This window comes from Mustela lutreola, chromosome 2 (assembly GCF_030435805.1).
Source record: "Mustela lutreola isolate mMusLut2 chromosome 2, mMusLut2.pri, whole genome shotgun sequence".
Taxonomy (NCBI): Eukaryota; Metazoa; Chordata; class Mammalia; order Carnivora; family Mustelidae; genus Mustela; species Mustela lutreola.
Window position 1 is genome coordinate 54,914,974 of NC_081291.1, and position 25,484 is coordinate 54,940,457.

A 25,484-nucleotide genomic window follows, 5' to 3' on the forward strand; every position below is an offset into this window, starting at 1 on the left:
CCAACATTCTTGAACCTTATTATAAGCCAATGTTTATCATAAAATGGTCACTAACATGACAAAGGTTCTGGAAACTATTTTCACACTGGATTTGGTTTTTCTTTAAAAATTTTTTTCTTGGGCACCTGGGTGGCTCAGTGGGTTAAGCCTCTGCCTTCGGCTTGGGTCATGATCTCAGGGTCCTGGGATCAAGCCCTGCATTGGCCTCTCTGCTTGGCGGGGAGCCCGCTTCCTCCTCTCCCTCTGCTTGCTGCTCTGTCTACTTGTGATTTCTCTCTCTATCAAATAAATAAATAAAATCTTTAAAAAAATTTTATTTTTTTCTTTAAAAGATTTTTTTTTTTTTAATTTGAGAGCACACACACATAGGAATGGGGAGTGGAGGGAAGAGGGAGAAGCAGACTCCTTGCAGAGCAGGGAGCCCAAGACAACGGCTGGCTGCAGGGCTGGATCCCAGGACCGAGATCATGACCTGAGCCAAAGGCAGACAGATAGCTTAACCCACTTAGCCACCCAGACACCTCTGTTTTTATCCAATTTTTACCAGCTGATAATCTGCTCAGTCTGGGTTTTGGTTTCAAACCCTGGCTGTGCAACCTACCAGTGTGGGTGATCCTGTGAAAAGGCAATCTACCTACTCCAAAGGGCAACTGTGAAGTTGAACAGAAGTTAGACGTCAAATGCCCTGCACAGAAATGGAGCTCAGTGGGGAAGATTCATCACGGGTATATATTTGGTTTCATTTTTGTCTTTTACGATCTTCCCAGGTCCCTCCAACAATCCCTAGTGAGAAAGTTCAAAAGGACTGCTTGTTGACCTCAAGTGCTGTGTGGCTCCAACATTCAAGGCTTCCCCCTTCTGACTTTTTCCCCCTCTAGTCCTCCACTTCTTTATCTATCACTATACCCTCAATTTTACATTTTCTAAAATCTTCACTGTTCCCGTATACTTTTTCCTGACATCTCACAAATGGGTTTTCTGGGTACATATTCTGTCCTTCTCAAAAAGGACAAGAGAGGCACAAGCCTCTTTTCTTACTTGCTCATCAGGAGGGCCAGCACATACAAACGGGTTCCTGCTATTTCCCTGACTCAAGTTTGCCAAATAACTAAGTCCATTCACTGGCCTGTTCCAAACTTTCCTTCAAATTGATGAAACTGTCCTACCTACCTTCCTTTCATGGTATGTGTTTTGTATGTGCGAGAGGGAAAGTATCTCAAATAAATTTCATCGGATCTTTGCAAATCTCTGGAGAGAGCTGAATAGAAACTGCTAATCCTCACTATGTTCCTGTGGAAAATGAAGTCCTTCAGAGATTGAATAATTTACTCATGGTTACATGAGAAATTAACAGCAAGACTTCCTCAAGCTGAGAATCTTCTCAAATGAGAAAATACACTACTGTTCCCAGAGATAGTACTTAAAATAGTGAAATAGCATTTGGGTAAGTAGAATGCACTCCATTTCCCTACAGATGAAAACAGACCAACAGGTTAGGAGACTTATTTATCAGAGAGAGTGGGCGAAAGAGCAAGCACAGGCAGACAGAATGGCAGGCAGAGGCAGAGGGAGAAGGAGGCTCCCGGCCGAGCAAGGAGCCCGATGCGGGACTCGATCCCAGGACGCTGGGATCATGACCCGAGCCGAAGGCAGCTGCTTAACCAACTGAGCCACCCAGGCGTCCCTCACATGTGATTTTTTAAAATCAAGAACTCTAAGGGATTTTTTAATCTATTGATATGATGCCAATTAGAGCTCTCTGGACATGCAGTTGGGGGGGGGCAATTTTTGGTCCTACAAGTATATGATTTTGGCACATGCTTTCCATGAGACTCCAGCTGGATCACAGAAGAATATAAGATTAATACTCATTTTGAGACTTTTTACTCAAAAGTCCTTCCCAAATCATTATAACTCAAAGAAAACTTAGACATTTGAATAAGGTTTGAGTTTAACTATTAGTGAACAGAAAGCCTTAAGACTGTGAGATCTTTTTTCAGTATAGGTTATGTCATATTTGGCATGTGAAATCCATCTCCCATCACCAAGCAAAATGTGCTTTATTTACAAGATATAAAAAAGACATCTAGATTTTGTTGTAGGTAAACAATTAATAAATAATTGAATAAGTAATTGAATAAAATTAATAAATAATTGAAACATTAATAAAATGTTTCAGCCACTGGAGGTCAACACAGTAGTCAGCTTAGATTAAAGATAAGCCAGGGCTCTTTTGTGTCAAATTCCTGATGAATGAGAAACTGGATGAGTGTCAGGCTGGGAATGTTTCATCAAGTGCATCACTCTTTGGGTGTGGCTTCAAAGTTCGGAGCCATCTCTGAGAGCCGGGATAGGGAAGTGTGCTTCCCTAATTGGGCAATAGGTCAGTAGGACAGGATGGCTGAAGAATCTTGTAGAGTAGGTACTGAGAGAAACAGAAAGAACCAGATCCCAGGGCTAACACCAACAGGAACCTGAGGCAACTTCTGTCAGGGTTTGACTAGAACAGACACAGCTGGGGTAGAGGTATGACATGTGGTGGGAACTTGAATATATTCCTGGCTGAATTGGGGAAAGTGGATGTTCCTTCTTTACCTTTTGTTACGTCATTTGTGTTGAAGCCTGAAAAGAGGCTAGGAAACACTGAACTAGCCTGTAGTTGGAAAGGAAAAAGCACAGCATCAATCCCTGAAATGTTCAGGGTAGGCAGTACATTACCTTAAAGACAAGAAACAGCAGATGCCTATAGCATAGAGGGAATAAATAAAAGCCGGGGGAGAGAAGGTTTCTAGGCAATCTGAAAACTTGGTAATGACAGATTTCTTTCTTTCTTTTTTTTTTTTAATTAACATATAGTGTATTATTTGCCCGAGGGATACAGGTCTGTGAATGGGCTTACACACTTCACAGCACTCACTATAGCACATACCTTCATACCACATACCCTCCCCAAAGTCCATAACCCAATGTTCATAACCCCTCCCGACGGCAACCCTCAGCTTGTTTTGTGAGATTGAGTCTCTTATGGTTTGGGTAATGACAGATTTCTAATATCCTGTCACACTACACACCATACTAGGTGCTTCACGTATATTATTATCTCCTTTAATAATCTCAACAACCCTGTATAGTATTTATCGTTATCTTGTTTTATTTATTTATTTAAAGATTTAATTTATTTATTTGACAGACAGAGACCACAAGTAGGCAGAGAGGCAGAGAGAGAGAGAGAAGAGGATGCAGGCTCCCCGCTGAGCAGAGAGCCCAACCAGGGGGGGGCGGCTAGCAGGCTCCCTGCTGAGCAGAGAGCCCAACACGGGGCTCGATCCCAGGACCCTGGGATCATGACCTGAGCCAAAGGCAGAGGCTTTAACCAACTGAGCCACCCAGGTGCCCCTTATTATCTTGTTTTTATAGAGGAAACTGAGGCTCAGGGGAATTACACACAGTCATACAAAAGAGCTGGCAAGTGAATGCAGGTTTGTCTAACCTCAATCACTTACTGAAGTGAGTAAGTTTTCTCTTCCTCTCCTCACCTTCCCTTCCATTCTTCCTCCTTTAACTCTTCAGTGGCTATGTTGGGAAGAGCACATCTGTAAATCTCTTTTATGGAAGGTCTTACTTTTCCTAAGAATGTATCTCAATTGGGCTTTATTTCTCTATAGGAGCTAATTTGATCCAATATTTTCAAGTTTCTATTTCAAACTCATTGTCCAAACCTAGTCTACATATACTCTGAAGACTCTCAGATCAATTTATAATTGACACAGGTCTAACACCTGGAATAAAGGGGCCCAAACAGCGTCTCTGGTGATATTTTTCTTTTTTAAGATTTTATTTATTTATTTATTAGAGAGAGAGAGAGAGAGAGCGCGCGCGCGCACGCATGAGAGGGGAGAAATTCAGAGGGAGAAGCAGACTCCCCACAGAGCTGGGAGTCTGAAGCAGGACTCGATCCCAGGACTCCAGGATCATGACCTGAGCCCAAGACAGTTGCTTAACCGACTGAGCCACCCAGGTGCCCTGATCATATTTTTCTAATGTCTAGTGATGGTAAAATAAAACAGTATTTAACTGATCATTTGTTTAGTTAAAACTCCAATGGCTTGCGCCTAACTGGGTTAGCCTAGCTACCTAAAGTTGTGCTGCATGTGACAACTACTCTGGTGACTGCCTTATTCCGTATTTTTGCTCTTATGACTCAGGGCAATTTAAAATATCCCTGGGCTTAATACAAACAGTATCAGAAGCTGATTTCCAAAGGACAGCAATCCCCTTAAAATAGAAGCTTTTAAAATGGCACACTGCTCCTCATCAGGCGGAGGGTTTTTAGCCTGCCTACCTGACACTGCCACACACGGGTAGCAGCTGAATAGGATTCCCAGCCAGATTCCTGAAGGCAAAAACTACAACAGGAACCTGTAAAACTGTCAATGAATGTTTTCCTATTTCTCTCCTATTTTCAATATATTTTGCCACAACTCAACTTTTTCCTCTGGTAGCTCAGTAATATATTATACACCCTATGGGAACAGAACCAGTGTTCCAGTTTTTAGCAGATTAAATATATGTTAACAATTTTACTGTGTGACTTGGCAAAAGTCACTTTATCTTTCTGGGCCTCGGTGTACGTGTAAAATGAGATTAAACTAGGCATTGAACGTCCCTTCTATCCCTGAAGTACTACATGAACACAGGTTCTACTAATAAACCTGCGATAGTCCTTTAATGGAATGTATAAACTACCTACACAAGTCAGCACAATCCCATCACTAGAAAAACTGTCTAAACCTTGCATCCTTCTTTCCCAAAATACATGCTCTCACTCATATCTGAGAACCCAACAAACAACTCAAAGACTAAATACCTAGTTCCTGATCAAAGGTTGAGGTGGAGCTCACATCCAAGCTGTTACATCGGCTTCCTGGGCTGAATGCCTGTGGGTGCTGAAGACTTACTCAGCCATGGTACAGTTTATGGGGGTGACGAGAGAGATTGTGCTCCACAGGCTTCTGAATGTTTCTTTAGAGTAAGTAGACGGTCTTGGGTAAAAATCTTAACTTGGATTTACTCACAGGTAGAGAGCAATAGAAGGACATTAAGTGAGTGACAATACTGAAAAGGGACTCTGCAAACTGGGAAATAAGGGTGGTAGTGAAAGTTTCCTTAGTAGGTTTCCCCTATTACCGACATTGCTGTAGAAAACCTTCCAGAGTTTGTGCAGTTGTAGATTTTTTTTTTTTTTGCATTTACAGAATTTTATAAAGTATGTTAGGAACAGTGGCTCAGCTTTTAGTGAAACACACTTTGACCTGGAAATGGCCCAATACCCGATGTAGTTAATGGTTCCTAAAGCTAGACTATAGGCTAGTCTTTGAATCAAACAGACTTCAGCTAGACTATAGTCTTTAGATCATAACAGGTTTCTGGGTTGAGCCTGGGGGAAAAACCCTGTCCTGAAATAAAAACAAAACAAAACAAAACAAAAAACCACTGGCTTTGGATTCACATTATTCCTGGCTTTACCATTTACTAAGTAACTGTTTGGCAAAATGTAAAACCTCACTGGGCCTCCATTTCCTCACCTGTAGAATGAGGAAAATACAGTCCACCTAAAGGGCTACCATGAGGATTAGCAAACATATGTAAGGTATCTAGCATTATGCACACCGCAGGAGTTAAGTAAACGCTAAGCTGTAGTGTTTTCCTCCCCCTCATTTAAATAACAAGCAGCAACACTGTACACAGCCTGCCTCCTGTCAACTCACATATCAGTAAAATAAACTAAAGCACAGAAAATAAAGTGAAATGGATCTAGAGCGGCCATGTATGCTTCAACTGGTTCTTGGTCACAGAAGAATCCCTTAAGTCAATCCCCAGCTAGCCTACTTTCTTCTTAGACAAAAAGCCAAACCTACAACAGTGCTCAAATAGAAATTAGTAAAGAGAGGCTGTTGCAGGCAGCTTAGTAACAGTGTGGAGATAGGGAAAGGAAAAAGAACAAATTTTATAAAAAAGCCAGACAAAAGAACTTTAAAGAGCAAGCTGTCTTGGACTGTTTACTGCATAGGCACATAATCATACTACTCTCACTTACCTGAGAGCATCACTGAGCTCGAACACCACTGTACTATTTCCAATCAAGTTAAGATTCAGTGTGCTACTCTATTAAAAGAAGGTAGGGCACCGGGGTGACTCTGGGTTAAGCCTCTGCCTTCGGCTCAGGTCATGATCTCGGGGTCCTGGGATTGAGTCCTGCATCGGGCTCCCTGCTGAGCAGCAGGGAACCTGCTTCCCCCTCTCCCTCTGCTGCTCCCCCTGCTCATGCTCTCTCTCCTTCTCTCACTTTCTGTCAAATAAATTAATTCTTTAAAAAAAAAAAAAAAAAAAGAAGGTAGAGACATTCTCTAAAAATGCTTAAAATGCAAAAGAAAACCTTTGATGCTTAAGAATAAGCTTCAGGGGCGCCTGGGTGGCTCAGTGGGTTAAGCCGCTGCCTTCGGCTCGGGTCATGATCTCAGGGTCCTGGGATCGAGTCCTGTATCAGGCTCTCTGCTCAGCAGGGAGCCTGCTTCCTCCCCTCTCTCTCTCTCTCTCTGCCTGCCTCTGCCTACTTGTGATCTCTCTCTGTCAAATAAATAAATAAAATCTTAAAAAAAAAAAAAAAAAGAATAAGCTTCAATGTGTGGGAAAACTTAACTTATATGAAATGGTCCCTCTGGACCATATACTTAACAAAATTAAGTATATTTACTGGTCAAAAACATGTAACAGAGGAGAAATTTCTAACTGCTCTATACATGGAAATATATGTAACAAAATAGCTAAGTGAAGCAGTTGTGACATTTCTGGTGCCTTTAAAGGCTTGCTTTCTTCAAGATTCCACTTTAAGGATAAAGATAATTCTAATAAATAAATAAAATCTTTTAAAAAAAAAAGGAAAGATAATTCTAAAGTTTAAGTGATATGACAAAAGTCAGATTACACATTATATGTCTTCCCTGGCTCTCCAAGTTTTACCTCTGTTTTTGAAAATTCTTAAGTTTTCTTTATTCTCTATTCCATAAAACTAATCATTCACTCACCACAGAGAACCCAAAATGCAATGAAAGAAATGCACTTCTCATTACCTCACAAGTGGTTTGGACTTGATTCTTATAGTGAGGTGATAATTACCAGCTAAAAGTTCTGTCCTGTCCCTGGATTATTTTAAATTGGTACAAAGGTGGGCCTTGGGAGACCCGTTTTTCCTCTCTGATTTTCTCGTATTGGTCTACATCTGACTTGAAGACATAACGAGCTATGAATTTTAAGCTCTGAAAGAATTTAAAAGCTGGAATGTTTTTAACTGCCCATTCAAAATAAAGGGGTCAAATCAGGCAACTGGGTTTTTTGTTTTTTTGAGCATCTGACTGTGGGAGGCCTGGGTCTCCATGTTTAGGGGGTCTCCTCTGATAGCAGCAGTAGCAACTGCTACCTAACATCAATTGAGCAGTCACAGGACCAGGCACTGAGCTATGTGCTTTACATAAAGTATTCCATTTCGATGTCACGATAACTTTATGAAGGACTGTTACTACTCCTATGTTATAGATGAGGAAACCAAGACTTCGAGAGGTTTAGAAACCTGCCCAATTTTCAAGGTTAGCAAGTGGCAGAACTAGTATTTGAACCTGGCAGTTAGCTTTCATGCTTTACAAAAGATCAGATGTTTTATTTTTAGAGTCCATTTGAATATTTGTTAGATTGTTCATGACTTTAGATATTGTCTTTTAAGTATATGAAAGAATATATAAAACACTGAAATAAAAAATAGTAATATGTTTGCTTTTAGAACTACATTTCTCTCTTCCACACTCACTTTTCTTCTCCCTTAAAGTCTTAAGTTAGAATTGAATGACAGAAGAATAAAGAGGCAGGGCTGAATTACTAATATTTTCACCATCTGAAAACAGCATGCTACTGTCACTTCTCTCAGAGGTTAATGGATACCCATGAACAATTTATTTCAAGCCCTGAGATTATCTCATAAAAACAAACTTAAGAAAAAAAAAATCACTGTTTTTTTTAAAGAGGTGAAACGGACCTTAAGAGATCTTCTGTTCAACCCTTGATATTACAGAAGTAGTGAGGATTCTGACGAATTAGTATTTGGGATAGGACCAAACCCAGATCTTTCAAGGCCTGCCCTGACCTGTGGCTTCTGTAAAGCTGGCCCTTAATCTCTATCAGTGAGGTGGCCAGTGTCTGGCTGACAGTTTGGATCTGAATGAGTACTCTGTGGGGGATATTATTTCTCTCTGCATGGAGTAGAAACAAGGTGGAAAAACATGTTTTTAGAAAACAACCAACATGAATATGGAATATAATATGAAACAGAAGACCAGCTTCTCTACCCTTAGCACAGATTATGACTCAAAGCAGTTAGCCCTTTGAGAATTCTCTAACGACTATTGAAACATTTCATGTTTAAGTCCATGCCCATTCAAACATTTGCCAATTCATAACAAAGGTAACAGACGTGCTTATCTGGATCTTCTTTCAGTCTAATCTCTCTACACCAATTGCTCACATAAGTGTGCTTAAGGTCAAATTCCTACAGTATTCATTACATTTTAGCCAGGCTATATATTTGATTCTTCTTAGATTTCTTGGATTCAGAAGGTTATAGATCTTTTGAAGTCAGTGTAGTATAGTTATAGGTTGCAATGATTTGTGGTTCTGTGATTACAAATAAATAGGTGGGATGCCTTAGAGAGCTTGGGCTTCATGTCAAAGTCCTAAAGTGCAATGGAAGACTGGAGAGCTACAGTAATCGTCATCCCTTGACTCCCAGTGCTTTATTGGTGTATGATCTCAGGAGTCATTTAACTTTGCTGTGCCTCTATTTTGCTCTCTGTGATAGAACTATGCAGGTGTTATATGACATGTCAAAAGTGCTCTGGATGCTATAAAAAAAGACACTCTACAGAGAGCTTTTAAAGCCACCTTCCCAGAGCCAAAGTCAAGGGAACTGCAAAAAGAAATAATTCAGAATTTTAATTCCATATAACTTACCTATATCGCTCCTCTTGTAAGGCCTGCATTATTAATGAATAGTCTCTCTGATAATGTTCCTTGAGAGTCTCAAAGGATTCCTCTAGTCTGGCCTGTGTTTCCCGGATCTCCTGGATCTCATGTAGTAGTGCATCAAATCCTGAGCTCTGCATGTCCAGGGTGTTTGTTTTGGAGCTGGACGCTCCTACAGCAATGCCTCCAGTGGTGCTGTTGGCTCCCACTGAGCCTGAAGTGGCACTAGAACAATCTTCCTCACTACCATATTTTGGGCTTGATTGAAAGTTTGAAATCACCCCCAAACCCTTTCCCCCATCATCCACTTGCCCTTCCTCTAAAGAGTCCTTCAGGTTAGGGATATTGTCTGCACTGCCAAATTTATTCCGAATTAGTGAGGCAATCTCTCTGGGTTTTGAGACTACAGCCCCTGCTGCCGAATGGGTCGCTTGGGAGAAGCTAGAAAGTCCACCTTTGACACTGTCCACCACACCTTCGCTGAAGCCAGTCACCTTTGCTCCCACATCCTTCAGACCTTGGTGCATGTCCCTGAAGACATCCTTCGGCTGCCGGGGAATCCCATTCTGCTCCACCTCTCGGAGCTTTCTGTGGTAGTGCTCAAGCTTCTTTTGTAGCTGGAGGATGGTTTGGGCAGATTTCTGGTTCTTCTTCTCAAAGACCTGCTTGATGCGGGCAGCCTGCTGCTTGTCTGCACTGTTGGCAAGCTTTAAGTACTCAGCAACGTTGTCGTCCCTGGCTGTTTGTGCAATCTTGATCTGTTCTGTGAGCTTCAGGATTTTCTGCTGCAGGTGAGCAATCGCAGCCTTTGTGCGCTGAGGGTCTGGTGTTCCATCCACAGAGTCTGTGTGGATGCTGCCATCGGTGCTGGAGGCCACTGCACTGGAAGTCTGGGCGAGGCTGCTTACTTCCAACCGCTCGATCTAGTGTATAAATGAGAAGTGGATGTTAGAAGGAGCCCAAGAAGACGACCTCTCCAGAATAACTAGGCCAAATATATTGAAAATTTATCTACTCTCAGACCTCCGCACCAATAGTTGACCTAATTCCTCCCATCCTATACAAGCCCCATCTCCCTTTTGGATACTGTCCTTATACAAGTATACTTTGCCTTACACAAAAAAGACATATGAAAAAAGATCTGCACAAGATGTAAACTGGGGGTATTCTTCCTTTGTTAGAAAATTTATTACAGTATTTTTTTAAATAACAAAGCTCCCCTAGTTGTTTATATTTTTTTAACAAAGATTTTATTTACTTGAGAGAGAAAGAGAGAGTGAGAGAGTGAACACAAGCAGGGGAAAGGCAGACAGAGAGGGAGAAGCAGACTCCCCACTGAGCAGGAAGCCCCAATCGGGGCTTGATCGCGATCAGGGCCTGAGCTGAAGGCAGACGCTTAAGTGACTGAGGAACACAGGTGCCCCTGCTAATGGCTTTATAGCATGACTTCATTCACAAACATTCTTCACACACACTTTTGTGAAACAGGTACATCTGCATTTCAATTTAATTACATGAAAATCATTTTATTATTCAGACATTGCTATAATTCCAATCCATGCTCTCAGATTATGGTCATCCAAAATGCTGGTGAGAATAGGTTATTTTACTGGCTAGATATAAAAATCCAATTTTTATCACAGTGTCTTTTTACCCAAAGTATGTCAAGGATAATGGGATTATTCTCTCTCTAATAGGGACACTCAATTGGTAGCTGGAGACAGGTGAAGGTAAGAATGAGAAGGTATTGCTCCAAGTGCCAAGGTTGAATGTGGTATACATTATTATTATTATTATTATTATATATTAGGGTTAATATACCAGGTCACAAGTAACTATGATATACCTAGGCGAGAAAAGTGAATACTCAGGGGGAGAGACAGTAAGAGGTAAGAAGTTAATCAAGTCAGCAAGTAAGTTCAGGCCTTCTGGAGCTCAGCTTCTTTGAGTTCTATTCAGTTTTTTTTTTTTTTTTTAGTGAGACAAGGGACTGCAAAACACAAACAATGACTATCCTTCATATGGGTGAGCGACCATTCGAAGGAGATGAAGAAAAAGACAAGTTCCTCATATGTGAAAACTGAAACTATCCTATTTCAAAGCCATTAGCCAAAGCTAGAGAGAGGTCAGGTTTCCCTAACTCAGGAGAGAAAAACCCTCAGGTTTGGCTTGTCATGAACTGGAGTAGGGCTCACGCAAAAAGTCTGTAGAAACTGCTCTCTACTAAGCAGTAGCAGAAATAAATAATAAAAGAACCATCTCGGGACATCTGGGTGGCTCAGCTGGTTTAGCATCTTTCTGTCTGCCTTCCGTTCAGGTCATGATCCCAGGTTCCTGGGACTGAGCCCCACATCAGGCTCCCCACTCAGCAGAGAGTCTGCTTTCTCTCCTTCTGCCCCTACCCCTGCCCTGCTCTCTCTCTCAAATAAATAAATAAAATCTTAAAAAAAAAAAAAAACCCATCTCAGGGTAATAAAAATGGCCAGTATGAGTGTCAAATTATAAATTTACCATCTTGGAAATTAAGATCATATCCCTTTATTTGGTCCTCATTCCAAAATCTATAGCCAGCAGCAATCTGATAGAAAGAACTGTATAGGGGGGTGGGAGATCGGGGTACCAGGTGGTGGGTATTATAGAGGGCATGGATTGCATGGAGCACTGGGTGTGATGAAAAAATAATGAATACTGTTTTTCTGAAAATAAATGAATCAATTTAATTAAAAAAATTAAAAAAAAAAGAAAGAACTGTATATAGGTTACCCTCATATTTTAGAAGTGTGAATTACATTTTTGTGATAATACACCAAATCTGAAATATTCGTGAAATACTGGTAATTAACTTGTCAGTCTTTTTTTCACCTCAGTTTTATCTCCTCAGTTTCCCATCTGAGAAGGAATTATGGTGATCTCTAACTCCAAAAATATTAGTTCATTAGTGGAAAGTTCATTACTGGAATTAATGTATTACTACTGATGTGAATAAAAACATATTATTTCTTTTTCAGATGAACAAATGAGAAATAATGTACATTTAAATAAAATCAAAAGATAATTTAAAACTGAAATGAAGAGCAAAATGACATTATGTTCATTCCACTAATTAAAAAAATGTCCAGAATAGTTTAGGGACTAGCACAATAATTCTTTTGTATAACTTCCTCCATCTGCCCCATTAATTTTAGGTACAAGCTAATAAGCAGTGAAAGGACCAGAGGGAAAGCAGCAGAAAGGAGAATGAGCCAGAGTTCCAGAAAACCACGTTGCCAAAAGTTGAAAAAGGAGCTCCCGGAAACCCACTTTCTTCAGTGCCTTACAGTCACTCTCTTAAGTTGTACAGGGTTTCCACTATGTGACTTTCTTTCTGAAAGGGATTTCAGATCCCACAACTGTAGTATGCAATAGATCAGATCTCACAACTACAATATGTAATTCAGGGTATAGTATGTACCCTGATTATGTATTCAGTTAACAGCTCAAAATATACCACAGGAAAGGAAAGCAAGTACAAAGTATCACTGATTCAAGACTACAAGCTCATGTATTATCTAGTTTTCTTAGGTTCTTTGCTATTAATTTGAATATCATCTTACATGTAGTCTATTGTCTAAAGAAGTGCAGATACAGAAGTCAAGTTTAATTATTACTCAGGGAACATAAATATGGATCATACTGGTGAAAATATAGCTTTGGTACTAGAATCATAGTTTTATTATATTTCTAAATTTGAAAAAAGAACAAAATTTCTATGTAATTTTTTACAAATCATGACAGTTTAGTTCTGATTTTACTTCCCTACACAGTGGCGGAAGAAGTAAGCCAGATTATCTTTAATCTGACTTCTGCCCTACCTAGGCTGTTTGGGGCCACACTATATTCCACCAGTATATGACTCCCACTTAGAGTCATCAATATCCCTGCAAGAGTACATCTGACAGAACCCACTGTTCTCAGCCTCCAAAGAAAACTAACCCACAGCTTCAGCAGGAGGGTAGTTTAACGCCTGAAACCATGAATCACTTGATGACTCAGTGACTCTTCCAAATTTTGGCAAGCACTATCCTTAAAAAGGAAGGAGAGAGAAGAGGCAGAAATTGTGAGAGGCAGGGAGGAGAAATAAAAGAGAGGAAGAGGAAGAGAGGTGGCAAGAAAAAGATAATACTGAACTACAGAATTATAGCACAGGGGCTGTGAATACCCTCTGGGTATCTTCTGAGCTATGAACAAAAGCTTTCAGAGACAAGAATATTTAAGCAGTGAGTTATACATGCACCAACTGAAGAGTGGTTCTCTTTTTCAAATGCCTTTGCTGGCATGTTAGGCATCTACATATAACAAAATAAAATTAGATTCCTATCCTCATTCCAGACAGGTAACTAAACTGCAGATGTTAAAAGCAAATTTTACAACTTTTGGAAGGCAGTATTGGAAAATACAGCGGGGAGGATTTTCTTAAACATATAAGAAAAGGCACAAATCAGAAAAACAAAATTACTGACTATGGCTACATTTAGTGTAGTAGTGAAGCATAGAATCTGGCATGAAACTGCTTGGGTTCAAGTCTAGCTTTGTTACTTACTAGTCATGCGACCCTGGCTGGGCAAGTTAATTAACTTCTGCATCCATTTCATCAACTGTAAAATGGAGAAAATACTAATACCTATTTCAGAAGACTGTTTTGAAGATGAAATAATAAACATAAAAACACTCAAAAAATAGTCCTGGGCACAGAGTAAGCAGTTAATACTGGCTATTATTTTTGTACCATTCTAGGTGATTATTTTAAAAAATTCAAATGTTAAAAGATTCTAGAATCTTTCACATTTCAGGCATAATCATAGGAGACAGAGTCTAAACCAAAGGAATAATGGGAATAATTAATTCAACATTACAGTAAAAATAGTAATAGTCTCCTTCCTTCCTTCCGCTTTTTTTTTTTTTTTTAGTATTAGTCAACTTTCTTGACTGTTGATCTTGTGGCTAGGCAGCTGACTAGCCAGCTAGCTAATCTTCCAAAGCTCATAACAACCTTATGAACAGACATTGCTATCACTAATTTACAAATCAACTGTGAGTTACTTCCTACTACCTTTATAACAGGGCAGTTTGACAACAGCAGCAGCAGCAGCAATATCACCTACTCAACAGGGCTTCATGTGATCATAGCCTGAGGGCTTTCATGAGTGATCATACCCCCCAGTACAGCAAGTCCCAGTCACTCAAGGCTGGGGATAGAAATAATTTGTATAGAAAAAAGAGAGGCCCAAAACCCAGGTAAATATACTGTGACTACTTATTGTTAGCTACGCAATGTGCTCCACAGCTAGGGGTCTGGTCAGAGCCACTGTTCATTATCTAGCTGTTGCTATAAGAAGCAGATAAGGTGCTTTGCCTGTACTTTGTCTTTTCCTATTAAGAATTCATTTGCCAGAGGGTGCCTGGCTGGTTCAGTCGGTAGAGCATACCACTATTGACCTTGGGGTTATGGGTTCAAGCCCTATGTTGGGTATAGAGATTACTTAAAAATAAAACCTTAAAAAAAAAAAAAAAAAAGAATTCATTTGCCAGGCTTAAATTATCTATTAACAGACCTGAATTAATTGATCAGAAAAAAACCCAAGAGAAAATTTAAACAGCAACGCCTCAAAACACCAATTAATCAGGAGCAGAGTAGAGCCAACTCGAGAACATTTCACAAAGTTTTATAATGGCTTAAAATTTTCATTTGCAAATGCATTTTATTTACTTTCTGAGTGTATGAAAGTGTCAGAACATGGGGGCACCCAGCTCTGAGAACAATCATATGAAGAAAAACGGTGGAAAGAGCAGTGACAGGAGTAGGACCTGGGTTCAGACCTGGTTTTGCCACCTTACTAGCTAGGTGTCTTTGGGCCACCTTCTTGTTTCCTTGAGCCCAAGTTTCCTCATCTATAAAATGGGGTTATTTTCTCATGAGATTCTTTGAAAAAGTGTTATTAAACCTATGTTAAATCAGATTATGCCTGCCAAACATGGTGAATGTTCAAGAAGTCACCCTTTTTCTATTCCTTACTTGGTTCATTACTCAAAATCCAAGCATATATTTGTAACAAGAAGAGATTCAGAAATCCCTGACTTGACATCACTATCTTCAATAAATGCCAACAGCCCAGTCCTGTCTACTTAGCAGAATGAAATAATTTTATCTATGCTTTATAGAGTATCGGCTCTCTTTCAGGAAATCTCTGCACCATTTATTTATACTAAATAATTCACATCACTTTGGAGAAAATGAAGAAGGCATTTTAAGGTAAAAGAAGGAGGAGGTGGAAAGTGGGGAAGTCTTTGTAATTAATCTGAAAACAAACAGAATCTGGACTATTTTGTTTTTTCTGAAGGTGGATCTTTACCAAGGCCAATTTCATTGAATGGGTTGTGCACCAGCTTTTGCAAATTCACACTCAGGCACCTGCAGACCCAGGTCCACTGTTCTTCCAAAATTTCTACCTCACAGATATGAGGCCATGGTTTTGAACCAAAACTGGAGTGTGTGGCTTAATTCAAGTGCACTTAGTGGGGGCAAAAGGATAGAATGTTTGATTTTGGGGAGACTACCCCCCCAAATCCAATACAAATCGTAATCCCTAGAGATTCATAATGCTGGTCTTAAGAACGGCACAGAAGTCTATCTTTTTCTTCTTCTTCTTTTTAAAAAATTTATTTGTTTGACAGACAGAGATCACAAAGGCAGAGAGCCCAATGCGGGGCTTGATCCCAGCACCCTGAAATCATGACCTGAGCCGAAGGCAGAGGCTTAACCCACTGAGCCACTCAGGTGCCCCCAGAAATCTATTTTCTAATCAATGATAAAAGATGCTCTGGTCTGTCATATAAAGTTCTATTTTTCTGCCAGGCAGATTGTATTGAGAAGGTACAACAGAAGAAAGAGTACTGCCTTGGAAGTTACACAGCTCTGCCTTTGAATTTTGTACCATCATCTCCTTGAGGTTTGCCTTTGCCAACATCCCCAACACCTTACTCTTAACAAAAAGAAAAGAAATCCCACAGTCTATCAGCACTTTCTGCACAGAGTTATATATTCATTATGGTAAGACTTTTCATCTATTTCCAGTGTCTCACTGTAGAAATGACATGCTGTTCCCCTCTCACAGTAAGCACAACTCTGTTGAGCAATTCTCTTATGTGTAATTCAGATTGACGTTTAGTCTGCGGTGGAATGAAGAGGAATCTCAAGTGGGAGTTGCAGAAAAGAAAAATGAACTAAGTTCCACTAGCCCATAACCAGCAAGCTTTTCCTCTACCCATTCCATTTTTACTTTGGAGCTAAAAATCAAGATTTGACATACAGTCTTAAAAACAGACCTTTTTACTTGTCACAAAGGCTTTTTCTCACTTGATAAATAATCTTTGGACAGAATGGAGTATTTCCTGTAAGTTCTAGGGATCACTTTTTCATATTTTTATACAGAACTCTTGTTATATGCAATAAAAAGGCAATAAAAATAAAAAAATAAATAAAAAGCAATAAAATAATGTTTTATTGCTTAATTTTAAAAAGTTTAAAAAATAAAAATAATACTCATGATGATAATCCTGGCCACTTTTAAATCTGGCATGATAGTCTAGTTTCTCAAACTTCCTTTGTGACAAAGAACACTTAGGCCCCACATGTTTTTCTATACTCAGCACTCTTCAGGCCCACTTTTCATAAAGAACAAAGTTTTAAAATCATCATGGGTGATACCACATGTGAAAATGAGTAGAAGACATGCTCACTGAAATGCGAATTCTGATGGAGTTTGCTCACTATAGTTTTGTGGCTAAAGATCCTACCACATGTCTCAGCAAAATGATTAAAAAAAAAAAAAAAAAAAAAAAAAACCCGTGCAATGGATTCCTTGGGAATAACATAAACCTTACATTTAAATCCACATATGCTAAGGGTCACAACTGTAATTTGGTTCTTCTGACATGGCATGCTGTTTCACACCTCTAGGCTTCTCTCCATATATTCCAGGGCATGTTCTGTTCTTTTCTGGCTAACTTCTACTCATCCTTTAAGGCCCAGTTAACATGTAACCTCCTCCAGGATATCTTTCCTGACAATCTCCCTCTCCCAGCTGGATTAATGGCTTTCTTCATATTCCCATATAAATAAACATACACCTCTCTCAATGTCCTTATTACATTATGTTGAAATGATTGTTTGGGTGTCTTGCCTCTACTGACCTAAGTTCCTGAGGACAGGGATCAAGTCATATTCCATCTTTGTACTCCAAGAAGATAGCATAATGCTTTGTGCAAAGATACCCAGTAAATGTTTAATATAAATGTTCACTAGCATCTCCTTAATATGATCCTCCTAGATCTCATATGTCATACAAGTGACTGAGCCTATGTTACTACAAATGGAATAAACGCCAGTATTTTTATAAGAAAAACAGCTTCCAAGAGATGATACGCCTCCCTCCAAGACTGCTGAGGAAAAACCAACTGTGTTGAATATTAGCTTAGGTTATTAACATCCTATCTGGCCCACCCTGCTCCAACCCAACTGCAAAATATCCATTATAGGATCTAGGACTGCTACTTAGAAATGCTTTGTCACAGGAGGGCTGGTTTCCTGGCTTACGTGAAAGACATCATTGAGGATTAGCACTGCCAGGCTTGATGTTTGGACTTAATGGATTCATGTGAGCCTGGTCAGATGATTTACTGTCATTTTAATAAACCTTAGCAGAATGTCTCCTATATACAGACAGGGCCTATGTTAGGCACTGGAAGTACAGGGAGAAAGCAAAAAAGCAAAAAAGCAAGCACTTAAGGAAAGTCTGCAATCATAGTAGTGATGGTATAAGTTGACAATAACATGCTGCTTTGTTATGTTTATTAAGTCTTATAAGTACAGTTTCTTTGAGAAGGAACCTAAGAGATCATCCAGTTAAGAAAATCTGTTTTATAGATGAATAACAGATTCTGAGATATTTCTCCCTGACATCTAAAAGAAAAAAAATAAGTAACATACAATGAAAATAAGGAGAGGTGCATTGTTCAACTTAACCAGGGGGTTTCAAGTATCAGTTCATGTATGCTACTGGAAATATCCAACCAGAGACTTCATGCCTGAACATCAAAAATGTCGTATGAGGATATACTGATTGACATTTGCAATAAATGATCCAAGTTTCCTTCTGAGATTATAACTTGTTAAAAAGAAATAGTGATTTGAGCTATGGATTATTCAAAAATCATTCTTACATGACTTCAGAATGAAGAATGATTAGTCTGAAGCACACAAATTGGTTAATACTAAATTTAGTATCTATTTTCCGAGCATGCTCCAACCAGCAAAAGGTGACAAAGAAATGTTTTCACTGCTGAGGATTTAAAAAAAAAATCCATGTGTGGATTAGCTGATTTGTAAAATTTGCCACCAATAGCTCTCCTTTACATGGTAATTCACTACAAATACTTTTATGACACAAGTTTCCTTAAAACAAAAGATTTCTAAAGCCTCAGCTTAATCCTATTTGTTTCACTCAATTTTGATAAATTGCTAAAGCAATGAAACAATTTGGAAAATTCCACAGGGTTTGTGATAACCTGGTTATCCCTCAACTTTTTTGGCTTGTTCAGTAGCTTAAAGAATAGAGACTCTAGGGAAGGGCTATACATCCCTAAATACTCTTCTTTCTCTTAAAATGGTCTTAAATACCATTTCTTTGTTGACGACTTCCAAATGTATGCCTCTAGCCCATACCTTGCTTAACTCCAGATCATATACTCAACTACCTACCTAATATCTCTTCTTGGAGATGTCTAACAGTCATTTTGAATTTACTACATTCAAAACTTAGTTCCTGATATTGCCCAAACCTGCTCTTCCTGCAGTCTTCCCCATCTCAGCTAATGGCTACACTTCATTAATCCACATAATCCAGACAGTCTGCTTACAGAGTCTATGCTGATACCCTCTGTGTATACTACATTGCTCCAGCAAATGTTTTGGGTTCTAGTTGCTAAAAAGATGCAGAATCTGACCACATCTCACTGAATCTCCACTACTGCCACTCTAGCAAAAGCCACTATCAACTCTCGCTTGGACTACAGCAATAGGCTCGTAACTATCACTGGAATAATATTTTATCATCAGTATTTTATCATCAATTATTTGTACAGCAGCTAGAGTGATCCTTTAAAAATGTATCAGGTCACAACAGTTTTTTACACCTAAAACTTGCTAGGGGCTGTCTGAATCAGAGTAAGCCGAAGTCTTCACAATGGCCTGAATAACCATGATCTGGCACCTGTCAGATCCAGTACCTCCTGGACTATAACTCCTACTATTCATTCCTTTACTCCACTGCCACCTACTAGAAAGGTCTCCCTGCTGTTCTTGGAATGTACCAGGCACGTACCCATTCCGAGCCTTTTTTTTTTTTTTTTAAAGATTTTATTTATTTATTTGACAGACGGAGATCACAGAGAAGCAGGCAGAGAGAGAGGAGGAAGCAGGCTCCCTGCTGAGCAGAGAGCCTGATGCGGGGCTTGATCCCAAGACCCTGGGATCATGACCTGAGCTGAAGGCAGAGGCTTTAACCCACTGAGCCACCCAGGCGCCCCTCAAGCCTTTTCCACTTAGTGTCTCTCCTGCTTTTCCTCAGATGCCCACAGGGCTTACTCCATCACAACAGCTTTTCTCTAGCATAACCTTAGTAGCATCTCTTAGGTGTCTCCGACATCCTCTAAGGATGCCAGTCCTTCCTGTCTTGGCCACTTTTTTTCCACAGGTAATAAGCAATAGCAAGATTTCAGCTTTTCTGATAAATTACAAATAAAGTAAAAGTATCTAATGAAAATGACTAGTTCAGGGATTTTGCATATGAAAAGAAGAACATTTCTCTGATGTATCTAGGTATCTGCAGGGTAAAATGGAGGGACAACCTAGAGAAAATTAGGAGTATAAAAATGGAAGAAGGATATGGTGCTATGATACTAAAGAAGCAGACTATACAAAAGACTGAGGTTTCTACTATTTAATTCATTTTGTAATTATCCTTTATTTTCCTTATATAAAGCACTGAAAAAAGGTGAATCTCTGCTCTCAAGAAACACATGATCTAGTTGGTTTGAGACGTGAAAATGTTCGACTGAAATACAGGTCCAATTAAGTAAATGATATCGTACATATGAAGGTTAAGTACCTGAACACAGAAAGGACCCACGCATTCAGAAGGCGGCAAAGGGGGGTATGCCTGGGTGGCTCAGTGGGTTAAAGCCTCTGCTTTCAGCTCAGGTCATGATCCCAGGGTCCTGGGATAGAGCCCCGCATGGGGCTCTCTGCTCAGCAGGGAGCCTGCTTTCCCCTCTCTCTCTGCCGACATGTGATCTCTGTGTGTCAAATAAATAAAATCTAAAAGAAAGAAGGAGAAGGAGAAGAAGAAGAAGAAGAAGGCGGCAGCGGCAAAGGGAACAGAGATTTCTTGGAGGTGTTAAAGAAAAAAAAAAGAAAGAAAGAAAGAAAGAAATGAGGGCACCTGGGTGGCTCAGTGGGTTAAGCCTCTGCCTTTGGCTCAGGTCATGATCTCAGGATCCTGGGACTGAGTCCTGCATTGGGCTCTCTGCGTGGCAGGGAGCCTGCTTCCTCCTCTCTCTCTGCTTGCCTCTCTGCCTACTTGTGATCTCTCTCTCTCTCTCTCTGTCAAATAAATAAATAAATAAATCTTAAAAAAAAAAAAAAAAAGAAAAGAAAAAGAAATGAGCCTTGAAGAAACAAGTTTTTGGTAAGGAAAGGCATTTTAGGATGACAACCCAGTATGAACAAAAGCCCATAAGAAGGAAATGTACTAGCTTTTTAAAGATAGTTGAATAGGAGAGCCTAGGTCGGTTAGGCACCTGACTTCGGCTCAGGTCATGATCCCAGGGTGCTGGAATTGAGGCCCCTGTCAAGCTCTCTGCTCGGTGGGGAGACTGCTTCTTTCTCTGCCTACCACTCCCCTGCTTGTGTGCTCTCTCTTAAATAAATAAATAAAATCTTAAAAAAAAAGATAATTGAAGGGTTCATGAAGCTATAAATATAGGGCTCTGTTGGGAGATCAGCTCCCAAAGCAGGTCTAAACCACTGTTTTGCACTTTATTCCAGGGATATTTCTGAAAGCTTCTCAATGGTAATAGTCTCCTTTGGAATCTAGACTTAAAGATCCACAAGCTACCTGACAATACCAAAATCTATATATCCAAAACCTGAACACCATGATTCTCTTGTAAACCTGGTTTTCTTACAATGTTCTCTATTTCAGCAAAAATACTACTATTCATCAGGTTACTAAACAAGCCAAAACCAAAACCAAGCCCAACCAAAGCCAAGGAATAATTCTTCACATCTTCTGCCTTTTACCCCTATTCAACACTAATCCTATCTATTTTACTTTCCAAATTTCGATCAAATTATAATACTCTCCCATCCATCTCTACTGCCACAACCTTAGGACAAACTCTTGTCTCCTCTCTCCTGGAACACTGACTGATCTACCTGCATTCAGTCAGGCTTTCAGTTAAGCTGGAGAATTTTTTTTTAAAAGAAGTCCTGGGGTGCCTAGTTGGCTCCGTCAGTAGAGCATGCGACCCTTGATCTTGAGGTGGTGAGTTTAGGTCCCATGCTGGGCATAGTTAGTTTATTTTTTTAAAAGCTGGTTTACTTAAAAAAAAAAAAAAAGAAAAAAGAAAGAAAAAGAAAAAAAAAAGGTAAAAAGAAGTCCTTTTTTTTTTTTTAAAGATTTTATCCATTTATTTGACAGAAAGAGTAAAAGCAGGGGAAGAAGCAGGGAGAGGGAGAAGTAGGCTCTCTGCCTAACAGGGAGCCGGATGTGGGCTCAATCCCAGGACTCTGGGAACATGACCTGAGTCAGAGGCAGATGCTTCATTGACTGAGCTACCCAGGCACCTCTGAAAAAAGAAGTCCTAAACCACTCAATGCTTAAATTCTTTTAGCAGCTTCCCACAATTACAATAAAGAACAATTACCTGAATATGGTCTATCAAGTCAGTCCTATGTGATTAGGCCCTGGATCTATTTCTCTAGATTCATCTTACAGCATGCTTCCCCTACTCTAGTCAAACTCGCCTTTTTCAACCCCTGCTGCTCATCCTTTCTTCTCATAGCAGGGCCTCTGTAATACTGCCTACTTAGCCCTTCTTCAACTTTCAACCAGACACTTTGCTAGGTGTTTGGTATATACTGATGAACAAAACACGGTGTCTTTGCATTCATGAGGCTTAATGGTTGAGTGGAGAAAAGGAGAGATGGATGAACCAGTAATTAAAAATGTAAATTGAGAGAAATACTACAAAGGAAAAAAGAAAACAGAGTGATGTGAGAAAAGGAATAAGGAGGGGAAACCTACTCAGACTGGAAGTCAGAAGAATTCCTGAACAAGGATTTGAATTGAGGTCTCAAGATAGAAAAGGAAGTTACTTTAACCAGGCTATAAATGAGGAAAGGCATTATTACTGTGAGTTTTATGTGCCAAGAGAATACAGAATTTGGCATTTCATCAAAATCCAGATGAAAATACAGAATTAAAGCAATTCCAAAAAAGAAAAAAGATTTGTCCATTCACATCTTAGAATTCACTTGGTAAATAATTGAGACTATGTTACCAAAAAGGCTTAAAGGAAGGAGAAGGATGCTAAGATAAGAAAAGATAAGTAAACAGGAAGGGGCCCACCTGCCCCTAATAGAGTATATGGATAACTGTATTTACAAGGCTTATATAACCAATGAGTCAGCAAAAAGTCAGATGTCAATGGGTCTCTTCTGTGCCCACTCTAAGCAGCTGGCTCTCTCTACTGGTTTAAAGAGGGGTCCAAGAACGAGATCTCAGGTTAGACTATAAAAACAATCAACATATCTTCCAGCAATACTTGCATAAGATAGGGTGAGGAAAAGTAAACCTTCAGGCTTGGAAAAAGCCAAGATACAGATCTAACTTAAAGTAGATTAGAGCAAAGTGATTCCTGTAGGATTTCACAGATCTAATGCAACCCATTTCTTTAACTTGTCATAAAATGCTTGTTATAGATTCCAAAATCAAGACCCCCAAATCTGCTGAAAACCTTCATTTTAAAGAGAAAAATGTCCTTATTTTCTTGTGGCCCATAAATATTTCAGGGTTACTTTCTACAACTATCTTTTCTCTAATAAAGGCTAGTATGTATTAATGGAAACAGAAAAACTTTTCATAATGACAGAATTGGGTCTGGCAAAGAAAAACATACAAAATAGAACATAAAGGGATTAAATCACAGTACAGGCAAAGAGATACAGCACTAACAACCACTTGATATTGAACAGCAACGATAATGAACCCAAGACAAACACCCACCAACGCACAGCTATGAAAATAGCAGACTCTTCATTTTGCCTTCCTCCACCTCCATACTTATGTTCTCAGCCTATTACTGTTCCAGTGGCAACAACTCAAAGCAGGGAGCTTTTCTCTTTTCCACCATTAGGCCATAGGGAAAGCTAGGGGAAAAAGCAGGGCGGTGGGTGGGTGGGTGGGGGGAACTGTAACTGTTCAAAGAAAAGAAAGGATATCTGTTAGTCAGCATTCTTTGCTCTGGAAATTCCTGGTTTCTGCCTATTCATGGACATCTGAGAAAACTTGATGATTATCTCTGAAGGTCACAACTGAATGATCAAAAATAATGTTTTCCTTTTTGGCTCCTTGGGTCATCCCTCTCCCTCAAACAGCATTCTGCAAAATGTTTTTGTTATTGCTAAGAGGCAATTCTATGTAGCTGATACAGAAAAGTACAAATAATAGTTAGAAAAAATCCAAGAATCCCTCCCCACCCCCTGCCCCCCAAACACAAGCAATACATTTATCTTACCAAAACCCCCTGTCAGGCAGTCTGCTGATTTTGCTTGCCACAAAGCTCATCCTTCATTGTGTACTGCCAGACCAAGCTTGGACAGTGAAAACAAATCACAACCTCTCTTGACTATGTGCTCTTTCCATTTGTCCCAGCTTCCAAACTGCAGAGGAGCTGTGGCATAGTCTGTCACGGCTGCACATACTTGGTTTCCGAGAATAACGCTGTAAATGAGGACAGCTACCACTGGGAATGCATTCCCCTACCAAAGAGCGAGCTGAAATGAAGCTTCTAGTGGATTCCCTGGGCTTCTCACCTTCACAGCCTCAGAGAAGTGCCTTTCACAGAACAGGCAGGTACAGCCGCACCACATCAACATCCCCGCATAGCCAATCCTCCGCAGTGCCCACCTCAGACTATGTACAGTTCCGGTTCTGTCTCGTCCATCAACTCTTAAAGCTTTCTACATCTGGGAGCCTGGGAGGACTCTGTGCTGAATAAACAGAAAGCTTCTGCCAAACAAGCATCGTGTGTGTGTGTGTGTGTGTGTGGTTTGCTAGAGCTGCTAATGCAAATGAATAGTTTTACTCTGAGAATGGAGATCACAGACAGTATCTGCCTCTCTTCTGGAGCTGTGAGCATCTTTTATAAAAAACAAAAGCATCAAACTGGTTGAATTTAAAGCTACAGGGCATGAATTCACCATTCACATCTTTAGTTTAAAACCAGATAAGATTTACAAATAGCTTAAAGAAGTTTAAAAACATTCTAAAAAAGTGTTTAGGTAGCCTGCTTCAATAAATACAAAGAAAAAACAATCCACCCATGTTTGGATAAAGGATTCAAAGACTGCTGAAACAATTTCTATGCTTTCCTAATATATCTTCTCTTATTTTTTATTTAAGATTCACAAAATAATTTAAATGAAAACTGAGCAAGAAAAAACTGAGCATGAGATGCTAAAGTCTTATTCACTATGGATGAAGGGGAAAAACACTTCTGAAGGAAAAGTACTGGAATTGTTTGAAGTCTACACAATAGATTGAAACACCACAAAGTTAAGCCCAGGCTCGGCTCCCGCATCATATACTATTTACTGAATACCCATGATACTGTATGAAAGAACTGAACATCTTAAAGAGACTGTTGCTGCACTGAAAAAGTCACTTTGGGATTTAGACAAACTATCAAATTTGAGTTTTATTATTTCATTTGTAAAAGCAGTTCTGTGGAATGTGCACAAAAAGAACTTCAGGGATATAAAATATAGTGTAGCACGTGTAATGTATAATATGTAGAAACATTTCTCGGAGGTTAATACCCAGAAAGGGATCGGATAAGAAGACAATTTGATAAAGGTCAGTGCCTAAAGCTGTGATAATTCTGTACTTCTACTTAAGTATGGAGTTGGAAGCTCAGCCCAGCACAGGTCAAAGAAGGTCTTTCCATCAGCATTCACCAGCTTCACATAACTTCCTTCATTTAAATCAGATGAAGCCCTCTGAATGAAATCTGAACCACCTTAAATGAATTTGAAG

At 39.6% G+C, this 25,484-nt stretch overlaps 1 protein-coding gene across 8 annotated transcripts in view; it reads right to left on the reverse strand.

Moving 5' to 3' along the window:
* The window catches only part of TMCC1 (transmembrane and coiled-coil domain family 1), a 252,842-nt gene that overhangs the window by 13,349 nt on the left and 214,009 nt on the right, over window positions 1-25,484 (reverse strand). For 7 of the 8 annotated variants that reach the window (XM_059161815.1, XM_059161816.1, XM_059161813.1 and 4 more), the window contains one exon: window positions 9,058-9,992. In XM_059161815.1, the coding sequence (XP_059017798.1) occupies window positions 9,058-9,992 (935 nt within the window). Of the gene's footprint in view, window positions 1-9,057; window positions 9,993-24,262; window positions 24,402-25,484 lie in introns of those variants that run through there. The other variant, XM_059161817.1, reaches the window with a different exon arrangement.